The sequence below is a fragment of the Numida meleagris genome, chromosome 1 (genome assembly GCF_002078875.1).
Source record: "Numida meleagris isolate 19003 breed g44 Domestic line chromosome 1, NumMel1.0, whole genome shotgun sequence".
Lineage (NCBI taxonomy): Eukaryota > Metazoa > Chordata > Aves > Galliformes > Numididae > Numida > Numida meleagris.
The window spans coordinates 68718462-68730608 of NC_034409.1; the positions used below are offsets into that span (position 1 = coordinate 68718462).

General features: G+C 39.1%; 1 protein-coding gene across 9 annotated transcripts in view; it reads right to left on the reverse strand.

The window, feature by feature from the left end:
- ITPR2 (inositol 1,4,5-trisphosphate receptor type 2) overlaps positions 1–12147 on the reverse strand; it is a 313815-nt gene that overhangs the window by 195752 nt on the left and 105916 nt on the right. For all 9 annotated transcript variants that reach the window (XM_021392091.1, XM_021392096.1, XM_021392086.1 and 6 more), the window contains one exon: positions 604–797. In XM_021392091.1, coding sequence (XP_021247766.1) covers positions 604–797 — 194 coding nt within the window. The remainder of the gene's footprint in view (positions 1–603; positions 798–12147) is intronic.

Below are 12147 nucleotides of genomic sequence, written 5' to 3' on the forward strand. Positions count from 1 at the left end.
CCTTTAGTGCTAAGTATTCCAAGAGCTGGGATTTGATATGCAGAACAAATGTGCGCCACTTTACTCATTATTAGCACAAAATGAAAATTCTGTCTCAGGAGGCATGCTAGTGTCATACAACTTGTCACTTCAGCTGGGAGAAAATCATAGACTGGGAATAGTCTGTGGGCTGCTAACAGTGGAAATCTGAAAACAACTTCAAAACTGTGTGACCTTGCTTGACCTCAGTGGGTCTATGTCCACTCAAATACTAAACTCAAATAAGCTATATCAGTGTAAAATGAGCGCTAATGAAACTGGGAACAGACATATTGTCTTCAGAAAATGTTAGTAAGGTACCTTAACATACAAGTTCTGTCTTATCACAGTTACAGTGATAAGACAGTGAGTTTCTATAGCCCCTAGCTCCTTCAGAAGTTAGAGTGAGGACCACAACTGTACTACTGTTCACACAAACTAGTATTCTTCCTCATATCAAAGTATTATTTACACAATGAACAGCTCAGTGAATAGTAAGAATGCAGGTAACAGAACCTGTCATTATGTAAATAAGTGAATAAATGTAAAATGATTGCCATTTAACATTCCATCAATCATTATTACCTGTAAAATCTCAATGATTTTCAATTTGGTGTCCATTACAATCACATCTTCATTCTCGGAGGTGCTGGCTTGCTTGCTTGGGTGAATGCTTGGCTGTACATCAGGGACACTGATGGGAAATATAGATCCTCTGCTTAGTACCATTTGGGTCATCATCTCTCCTACACCATGGATGGTTCTCATAACATTGTTTCCTATGCATTGAACACATACACATATATATTTGTCATCAGTGAAGCTTGCTTGCAAAGGTATATATGACACATAGAACCATGTTGTCAAACTCCTTTACAGTCTTAACTGGCCTACTGAAAAACAAATCCTCAATTCCTCATTAATAATTAGGAGCATTAATTCATTCAAATTAGCCAATGGTTTTGGGACAATTTTCTTCACCGATTTTCCAGGAGAGCATTGCTTGCAGGTCAACAGATTGAAAAGATGTAAAAGATTTCTACAGCTCTGTTAGTGTGTTCAAGAAATCACAAAAAGTAGAGCAGGCACACTATCTGCATCTAAAACCATTTCTGAAAGAGGTTTGTTCAACCTGGGATCAATCTGTAAGAATACATAGGCGATACATAGCTCACATTTCAAAGCATCCCTAAGCAAGCAATTTCAGTATTTGACAATGTTTACTGTTAGAAAACATTTACTGATAGTTCATTTATAACTTCCATTGCTGTAATTTATGATCTTGCCCTGCAGACACAGTGGAGGAGTTACTTGCCATGCCTTCTCCCACTGATGTCTTCTCCTTGATGACTGCTCATAACACAAAGGCTCGATGATAAAGATGCTTTTGGCACAACAGAAGCTTGAATTTCTTTTATGTCACACTAACAGACTAGAGAATTGAGGCTGTGCAAGTCTGATTAACCTCTTTTTGGTCCAGATCTCTCTGTGGTCCAGACACACAGGACACAAACCAGACAACTCACATAACTAGCAAGAGAAAGACTAATGTAATGAACAGAGCAGAAGCACCTCAGCGAAGTCTGCAGCTGCTGCTGGGTATGCATGTACTGTCTCAGTACTGACAGTAAGACATACTTATGGATGCTTCAGCTTGCTAAAGCTCATGATAAATATGATCAATTCCATTACATATGATGACCACCTGGATAGCTTAAAAATCTGTATACATATACTTTTGCATATGTGTTTTCAAGTCTCTACATATTTATGTGCATGGGGTTGGATTCTGATTGTTTGTTGTTTTTTTTTTTTTATTCTTGCTTTTGGTTTCATTTGTGGCTTGTATTTGTTTTTTAATAATTGTGTAAAATAAAAGGAAATAACTGTTTGGCTCCCAGAACAGTCATTCCTTCAGTTCACAGGAACTCATCTGGGAATAGCTGAGAGATGGTTGACTTTCCCCATTCATGTTCATTTACATAAATGTTCCCCTTCAAAAAAGTCCCTAGAGAAGGTCAGGCGCAAAGGTTGTCCTGAAAGTTAAACTAGTATCTGCTATCACAGTGCCCTTTGTAAGTATTACCTGGAAAGAAAATGAATTTTACACTAATTTGGCAAAAAACAAATTAGTCCAGGCTGGTTGCAATGGTACCTATCACTGATGCCAGTTCAACAAACTCTATCAAGAGATAGTTTGTACCCATAGATTATACTTGTCTTTCCATACCGTGAGTTCCAATTGGAAAAGCATCTCAGGGAATCAATGACTACCTTCTTCAGAGGCAGAGAGGAGTAAGAATGAGAATATGTTACCTACTTGCATTAATTAGTTTTCATTCTTGCAAAGCATAGATCTGAACAAATGGAAGAAAGGAAGTGGATAATAGCATCTCTGCAGAAATAGGGTGAAGACCTAGACTACACCAAAAGCAAACAAATGAAGGAGATGTAGCTCTGCTGAGGTAAACCTGAATAGTTCTTGTATGTCTTTTGTACACTTTAATCTCCATGAATTGCCAAGTTTTACTCACATTGCAGAGACTCTCTTCCTAGATAATCTGCTGTAAAAAGTCAAAGCTATATTTTATTTTGTTTGCAATATCCTCCTCTTCTGCCCTTCTTTCTTCAATTAATAGAGCTTAAGTACTGCATGCAGGGAAAGAAGATGCCTTTAACCCTGACTTTAAAAGGAAACACTCAAAGAATTTGCTTCTTCAAAGTGAAAGAGGTAGATTAGTGTCATGTTTGAGGTCTCATTCAGCATCCAGTCTAGTGTGCAATCAATGTGAACTGGTCTTTTGAAAATGATACCACAAGTCTCTACAAAGGGGGAAACGTATTTCTGACAAAGCAGGATGTTAAGAAAAAAAAACAGACAAAGAAATGGCTAAATTCTCACATTAGGCAGGCACAAAGTTCCTTTAACTGCTTAAAACTGCATAAAGCAAATAAAAGTGATTCCAAATTGCGTCCCTAATGCAAAATGAAAATTGCCCATTTACCTCTCAAATCAAATAAAAAAAAACTTGGAATAAATTGTATGTATCGCTTTCCCTCTCTCTCAGTCCATCCCCTTTCTACCAGTACTCCAAACATTAATTTTCATTGCATTCATTACATGCATGTAAAGCTAGATTACTAAATAAAGAACCTTTAATTCTTAAAAGGGCTTTAGTTAAATTGAATTTTTGTACCTTCTTCATTTCCAAATTGTGATACAAATGATCACATTCAAATCATCCTGTCCTTAATGCTGACTGATAAGCTCATTTGAACACAAAAAGATTTATAGGTTGTGCAGTTCCTTCATAGCCTGTGATATTCTTGGCTCTAATTCTTACTTCCAAAGACATCATCCTCTCAGTCACAACCCAGATCTAAAAATCTCTTCCACAGCAATTGTACAGAATTGAATATAAATAGAGGCACTGCTATCTGGAAAGCTCAGGAATTCTTTCAAAAAAATAACTTATGTCAGTGGGGTTTACCCATTGACAATTAAGCCACTTAATTCTAAAAACAATCCAAAAGATATTCTTCTAAAAAACTAGAAAAAACTGTACTTTGTCCTAAACAAGGTAGAAGAGTTTTGCTTTATCTTAAAAAGTTCCTGCCCACCCTTCAAGACTAAAATCCACTCAGTATTCAATTAGCAAAAAGGTAGTCAAGACAAATTTTTGCACAAGGAGTCAGAAAAATCTCACTAATGGAAAAAAAATTACAGGTAACATTCATGGTGGGCATAGATACTTATTCTTCCACAAATCATGTTCAAGAATAGTCCCAAGCCCCAATTATCACATTTACTCATACCCACCACAGCCCTGGTCTCTATCACTGTAAGGTAGGGAGTAATCCATTCTCCTCTTAACATTTTAGGTACAACTCATGTTCTGGAAGAAAACAAGCTGGGATTTCACCTGGAGCGTTCATCCTGCTTATCTGACTGTCGTTACTGGGATGCTGAACGGGCATCACAGGGGATGAGAAATCCTGTTACAGGATTTGGATCCCTGTGTGACTGTGGAATTAGTTGATCTCCCTGCTTTTCAGGACCATTTCCATAAATGAGGAGAATACTCAGAATACCATCTCCATCTCTAAAATGGACACCAAGAGGCTTGATATAATAAAGACTTGGAGAGACTCAGCTAAAGTGACAATGGAGTCTATAAAAGCATTCAGAAAATAAAAATAAATGAGATGACTACTACCCTTTCTCCTTAACACTGGAATATCAGTGGTAAAAGATGGTACAAACCAGTGAGTGGTAGCTATGAGACAGCTTCCCAACAGAATCTGTAACAAGGATAAAACCTCTGCCCACAACATCCCTTGACTACTGACTTCACATGGCTGATGTAAAGAGCTACAGAAAGAAAAGTAAAGGGTTACAGTAGTACTTACTTATACTGTCATTTCAAATTGTATTTCATTAGTGTGTAGGAAAGGACATTAGTAACAGAAATGTCTACTTAAGCTAGTTTAGTATTTACACCTGAAGTGGGTAGTGACTCCATCTTGCTTTATTTCTCTCAACAACATCAGTGAAAAAGGGTGTTATGGCTAAACCCATCTTGGAAAACTTTCCAGTAACCATATGATATTGACAAATACTATTTTTAATTAACTGAGAGTAGACCTGAGGAGAACATTCTCAGAGTGAAAATAATAAAGCAACCAGAGCAATTCAGCGTACTTTTCAGTCAAGATATTACAACAACTTTGTTCGGTAATGTTTTGATGAAATGTAGCCATCTCTTAAGGCAGACAGCAACCAACGAGCAAGTTTACACATGGATATGAGGCAGTTGGCTGGGTCTCAACGAGAGGAATATTGCTCTGTTCTTTGAAAGAAAACATAAGGATCATTCATGTACATAAAGAGCAAGCAGCATCTTCTCTTCCAAAAGATCCCCCAGTAGATCAACATTCATATCGCTCAGCGCCTCTGTCCTCCTTTGGAATTCTAGACCATATTAGGTATGAATTTTAATCTGTCATTCATAAACATACTGGGCCAGCAACACTCTTGTTAATGAGTTGCTCCTTTTTGCCATACTATTGTGTTCTCTTTGCTTTAACACAGTTATCTATGCAGGAAGGAGTATGAGTCTCTGAGGTAAGACATGCAGAAAAGCTACTGTGGCATAACAAGTGACTGACTGCATACCAGTGAAGCCTGCAACAATGCAAGACAAAACATGTTGGCTCAGTAAAAGATATTTAAGTTTTTAGTACATGTGACCAAACCAACAGAGCTCTCATCTCAGTTACAGCTCCAGAGTGCTTCCTGAATACCAATACCCAAAGAAAAATTAACTTACTGCCTCAGTTAGTTAACTAAGCTAAAACTGGAGAGAGAGAAAGAAATAGATGTGAACCCTGATTACTTTTGCATGTACTTTGCTAAAGATGAAGTCAATAGAAGTCTGAGCTGTGCCTTCATATCATACTGCCACCCTTATCCTTCTAATCTCCCTCACTTGTTGACTCCTGTGAGCTCGAGGTACTGATGTTCCTACCTGTCTGAGAAGGGTGGCAAGGGAAGAATAGACATGGAAACACTGTAATGTGCTTTTTCCTTTGGAAAAGCAGCCACAGCTCTTAGCAGCAAACCACTGCAAAAATATTCAAAGCTGTGGCTGACCAACAGAGGAAGAGAGCTCCACGCAATCCCCATGAATCTTCTTTTTTTCCCCATTTCCCCCCTCCCCTTCTCCCCAGTGCTTACTCTCTGCTCCTCCCTCTGACAAGACAAGTCAGATCTCAAGAACCTTCCATAAGCAGTGGAACCAATTAGAAATGCCTCCTACTGAATGTACAGTCCCACAAGGTTTGTCAATGAATGAGTGAAATCACTGTATGCACGAGTGGTAATTTAAAAGAGCTGCAGATTGACAGACAATGAAGCAAGAGGAAAGAAGAGAATGCTTGTCATGTTCTGAAAAGACAACCATGCATCTCCTTTTCATTACTTTTTATTACAGTGATCACAACTTCCTAATGAATATCAGTTTCTGTCACAAAACTGTAGCACATAATCTCATACAATTTAGCACAACTGACAACACAGCGGCCTCTCTGAGAAAAAAGACTTTTCACAGGAGTCAATTACGGAAAAAAAGATAACAACCACCCAAGTAATCGAAATAGTGGATAATTTGACACTTCATTTTCTACATAAACATACTTTCTTGATAAGTCACTTACTGATTGCGAAAATTCTAAAAACAAAATATAAAAGTAAACAACAATTTGTGATATAATACAGTATAGATGGCAAGAGACAAAATGCCATACTCAGACAGAAAAACAACTGTCAAAGACAGTTTATTGACAATTCTTCTGCTTGCTCCTGGCATGTCACTACACAGCATCCTCAACTTATTCTCAGTGGACAAGTATCCACATTTTAAGTATTTCACAAATAGTAAAGAGAAGTATGTGATAGATGAATGTGAATAAAAAATGAACTGCTTCAAAGGCTGGCAAATAATCTCAGAGTGAGTAGTGCCCTATTTCACAGATGTTCCCAGTACACCAGTGAACTGATGTGCAGTCTTATTTATTTAAAAATTAACTGTACACACCCTATCTGGTCCTTAGTTGCCACAGAGGGTCCATCTACTCTTACTAACATTGTTCAGTCTTCCTCAATATAGATATAGATAAGATGGGTTCCTATGACTAAATCTGTAGAACTGCTCAGCCTTTTTCAGCCAAAACATTTTTCTACCATGCACATCTCCCTGTGAAAGGCACCTGCATCTTCAAAAGTATTCTAACACCAGACAGCTCTCATTAGGGACTGGAGAAGCTGCATGTTTAATGCTTCTAGAAACTAAGTAATGAATTGGAGCTGACATATAATGGGTTCTTCAGGAAAACTAGTACTTAATGGCCAGATAAAGATAAATATACATGTGTCTAATGCTCCAACAACTCTTCATTAACCCAGCCAACACATGGTTCAGTCTTGCATCCCCCCCATAAATATGGGGGGAAAAAAAGGAGACATGTCAAATGCTTTGCAAAAATGTGGCATTTTTTCCTATTTTCTCTGCAGATACGGTTAGAAAGACAACCCTCTGATCTCACCAAACCTGAGCATGACCTGAGTAAGACTGATGATCAGATGCTTCAACTTCTTACTAATACCTCCTAGAAAACACCAGTGTAGCAGGACACAAAACAGAGAGCATGTGCTACTACAAAAGCCTCAAACAATCAAATGCAGAGGCTGACGGACTGCAGTGAATAATAAGATGCCCTATAAGCCCAAAGGTTTTCAAATGCCACTTTGATACTACTTCTCTTCTGAACTTGGGGATGCTTCTAGACCAAAGTAATTCCACAGGATATGTAAGCTTCTAATAGCAAAGAAATCAAGAGACTCAGTAGACTTTGAAATCCATTTTTCCTTAACTAACTGAGCAGATGGCCCATCTTCAATTCCTTCTGCTTTCCTCATCATTCCCAAAGGAAGCTTTTGGCTAACGTTCAGCTGTGGCTTGAATCCCCAGATACAGAGCAACATCATTCCATCTGTACAATGCATTGGCAGCTGCAAGAACTACTTTATTAGAGGTTTTCCTGTTCTACTTTCTCAAAGCATAAGCCTCCTCCCACTTGCCAAAATATTCTACAGGTCTGAAAAAACCCTAAGCAATCTTCCAATGTCCCTTCCAAGAACCTCAGCTGGTGTGAGAGGAGCCTCTCTACCTTGACCAAGAAACGCTGTTGCTGGGTTCTAAGGAGGATCTAGACAGAGGATATAGCTAATTTATACCTGATATAACTTAAAAGCTGGGTTATCTACATCAGCTGTTATCTACCACCATCTTTCTGCAATAAAAACCCCTATCTTTTATCCCTCACAGCACACCATTCATTCAGAGATGATTCAAGGTTCAGTCGAGCCTTGTATGGCAATACAAAGAGACCTGGCCTTTCCCTCAGTCAACTTCCTCTGCCTTCAATGCTGCTTAACAGGAAAGAGAGGAAAGACAACAGGAAAGCATCAGAAGGGCGAACTCAGATACACCTCACTACTTAAAGTCTGAAGTCCATTAGCACCTACCACCACCCAGAGTCCCCACTGCCAGACTGACCGCACCTATTCCCGCTTCCTCACAGACATCAGCATACTTCAGATCCTTCCAGCCAGGCCCACTTCTTTCATCACAGCCTCTGAGGCTTCCTTCCCCATCTGCAATCCCATGAAGCTCACTGCTACACTAGGCAACATCTGGCAGGTTGTTGAAAGTCCAAAACTTTTACTGTCATTAACGTCAGTTCTCAGTGCAGTTGACCTTGTATCAAGCTGTGCCTCAGTGTCAGCACGCTCAACCAGGTTTTAAGACAGTACTTGTAACAGCTTTCCAAGTGACTGCTGACACAGGAGCCCTGACTCCAAATGGACCTGACTCTGGATTTCAGCGAGACCTACACCGTTTCTCTACCATCAGCTTTTCAGAAGTTTCAGTAGAGCCCTAGATCTACCTTTCTTTGCCATTGTTGATTTGGCTACATTGCTTCATGCAATTTAATTTTTTGTTGTGAAAAGTTATAGCCATTTTTAAGACATATAATAGCAACGCTTCAGTACCTAAAGGACCACATTTTATTTCAAACCCTTTAGAGCTATATATTATTCGCCAGAAGCATTAAGCCTTACAGCTCTGTTTGTGAAAGAGGTATTAATTTTTACAGGTTTTCCACAGCATATGCCCATAAAGACTGCAGAACCTATCATAAAGAGGCCACGAATCACACTTTATTTCTTCATTATGCCATTTTTCATCGCTCAAAAACTAGCTGACCTCAGGTGAGCCTCACAGAAAACCTAATGCATTATATTAAGGGCAGAAGGTGAGGACACTTCTATAGTTTATACAGCCCTCAAAACTAATGAGGAAAAAAAAACCACTACAAAAAAGTACCAATATGCAATGCGCATACATTAGCTATCCAGCCCCTGAACAAATCTGGCCACCTCAACATCCACTTAACTACAACATAGCTACCAGCCTTTCCTTTTAGCATGCAAATTCACCACTGCCTGGTCATGGTGAATCTCCTCCAGACTTCACCTTCTCCTGACATTGCCTATCCCCAAAACCACAGAACAATGTCAAAAATAAAACTTTCCTACCATGAATATTAGGGGAAGGAAAGATATAAAAAAGTACATATATCAGCATGCTTGCCTTGATGGTAAAAAGCATCATGGGAATCAAGGAATCAAGCCTCCTAGCTGAGTTACAGCTATGAAACAGATTTCGATTCCAAGAAGAGGAATGGTCTCTGGAATCACAAGCCTGACGATGAGAGTAGGAATAAAGAAAAAGAGAAATGGTCCATGCCAGAGAAACTCTCAGATCCACTTCCCCTTTGGTCTGATCATACCCTGCGCTGACTGGCAGTTGCTACATTATAGATATCAGTGACTAACACAGCTAACTTTCCTAAGGGTTAAATCTTTTTTTCATCTGTTTTTTTTTGTTTTTGTTTTTTTTGGTAAACTGCTGGCGTAAGTTATTACTCCAGTCTGCCAGGCAGCCACTGCCTCATTAGCTCTGCTAATCAAAATGTGTCTCAAGAAGATACTTCAAATTGTTAACTAGACAAAAGAACAGTTAGCAGACACAGACACAAAGCTGAGAAACAATATAAACTTTCCAAATAGTCCTGGATGAAATCTGGTCCTTCTTGATACAGAGGACCCAGAGGCACAGAAGAAATGGCAGGTCCAACCTCATTCTCAATGCTGTTCTAATAGAATACTTGACAATAGTCCCCTGACATGCCAATACGCAAGTAGAGAAATGGCAGCTCTGCATGAGAGAGAGAGGGCTTCCCCATCCCAACCCCTGCCAAGTTGAAATCCTTGAGGTGGTGAATCACAGGTGAATCAAAGTGAATCACAACAAAGAAGGGAAGCCTGCAGCGTGACACAGGGATCAGACTTTTCCTGATACGATTCTAGGAAGTGTTCCAAGACCTTGGGACGTTTGTGAACACATCTGTACCCTTTACTCCCTTCAGTCCACAGGTGGGACATGCTACCAAACTGAAGATCCAGACACAGTGAGAAGGAGCAGGGATATTCAGTTAGTGGCTTGAGCAGGTAAAAAGCGGTATCTGTTGATCCAGTCATGAGCAATACAATTCATATGAGAACCACAGAGGCAGGTGCAAATGGAGCTTATTATGGGTAGTTTTTAAAAAACACTCAAAGAGACTGAGCGTAACCTTCCTCTGTGGAACTAAGCGCAAACTGAAAGGCTCTTACTGATGAAAGAAAATTCTACCCATTTACGGAGAGCAGGAAAGATCTGCAGATAACCCAGGTTTGTCCCACTGATGGCTTTTTCAAACTGATGCCCAATACTGTGAATTGCATCTCAATACATACACAATTTAAAATCATGGTTGTATTCCTTGCATGTCATTATTCTCATTTCCAAATAATGTTAATTAAATAATGCTGAGCTGCATGGCAAACATGTAGCTTGCCTGATAATACTATCATGTCGTTTCACCTTTCAGATCTGACATATGCTGTGGCTGCATGGTTTGACTAAAATCAGCTATTTGAAAGATCCATCACGTACAGAGAAAGATGTGCATTTTAATTCTCAGAAAATAAATAATCAACTTTGGACAAGGCAGATTGGCTCCTGACTTTTGAATGATACAGCAGGGTACACTTACTAGAAAAGCAATGACTTCACCTTTTAATTAAAACTGTAAGAGGTTTTAATGTTCTTGAAAGATGCCAGAATGAGCACCATTAGCAAGTCATCACTTTAACCAAAGATGCCTCTTTAAGACACAGACAGTATAATTTGTAAACCTCCTATCTTTTAGAATCTAAAAGGGAAAAAAGAAACAGAAAAAAAAGGATCCAATAATAAAAAATCATTCAAAGTTAGGATTTTCGGACAACAAATAGAAGTTGTCTCCAGCATTTCCAAGTCAATTCACTTTTAGGATGCAATCTAGGTAAGCAGCTTTCCAGCAAAACACAGCTTTTTTTTTTTTTTCCCCAGCATCCAGTACTTTTACCCAGTTCCATACAACTCCACATTATGGGAATCAGAAGCAGGAAGATATTGTTGTTACTGGTCTGGAACAAATCAATGTCAGTAATGGAAAGGCAGGATATATGATCTGTCCCCACATTTTTGCAGCACTGAGTTTCCCTTAGAAATCAATACTTCTCAACGATACTAAAATGTAAGACTTGCCATGTACAATAAACAGATTAAACCCCAGTTTCTTAACTTCTGTAGTGCTACCCCATAGGATCTACCAGCACTGCAGAATAGGAGTTGCATGACTTACCTCTTCACAGGTCACTTATCTTAGAACCTACAAATCAACTGCATTTCAGAGCAGGCATAATTATTCTCAAAATACTGCTGCAAAGTACCCACTTAATATCAATCCATGTAAATTTACAGCAAGATAAGGTAATGATACAGAGCCCAAGCTGGTTTTCTGTAGCACTTTCCTCAACAGAATCACAGGATCAAACCCCTTGTGTTTGATAAAACTTGAACATATTTATTTATACCATTAATTCATCAGCTTCAGAACAGATACTATCTTACCTAATTTATTACTTTTTTTAGAAGATCAACATAATGAATTTTGCAAGTCATAGAAACTAACTTTCTGTATGAAAGAAGCTGTGCAAACCTGCACATCCCTAGCGCATTTGTAGGGACACTTAACTGCAATACTTTGCCTTCAAAGGTAATGCCAGTATAAATGTTGAAAGTATTGGACCTGCCAGAGAGGATGCTGTGGAATGATTCCCTTGCCACAGACTGAAGAGATGTGGGGGAGCAAAATATGACTTCTTCTAAAGAAAGGAAGAGATCACCCTGCTGCTATCTCACTGGAGGGAGAGGTCCCACTGAATTAGGGAGTTAGGGGCCCTGAGTTGGGTCTTAGTTTAACTGTCCACTAAATTAGGGGCCCTGAGTTGGGTCTTAGTTTAACTGTCCACTAAATTAGGGGCCCTGAGTTGGGTCTTAGTTTAACTGTCCACTAAATTGCTTAGCTTATCTTCACTGCCAGATGAATTAGGGAGTCAGGGGCCTTGGTTGGGTC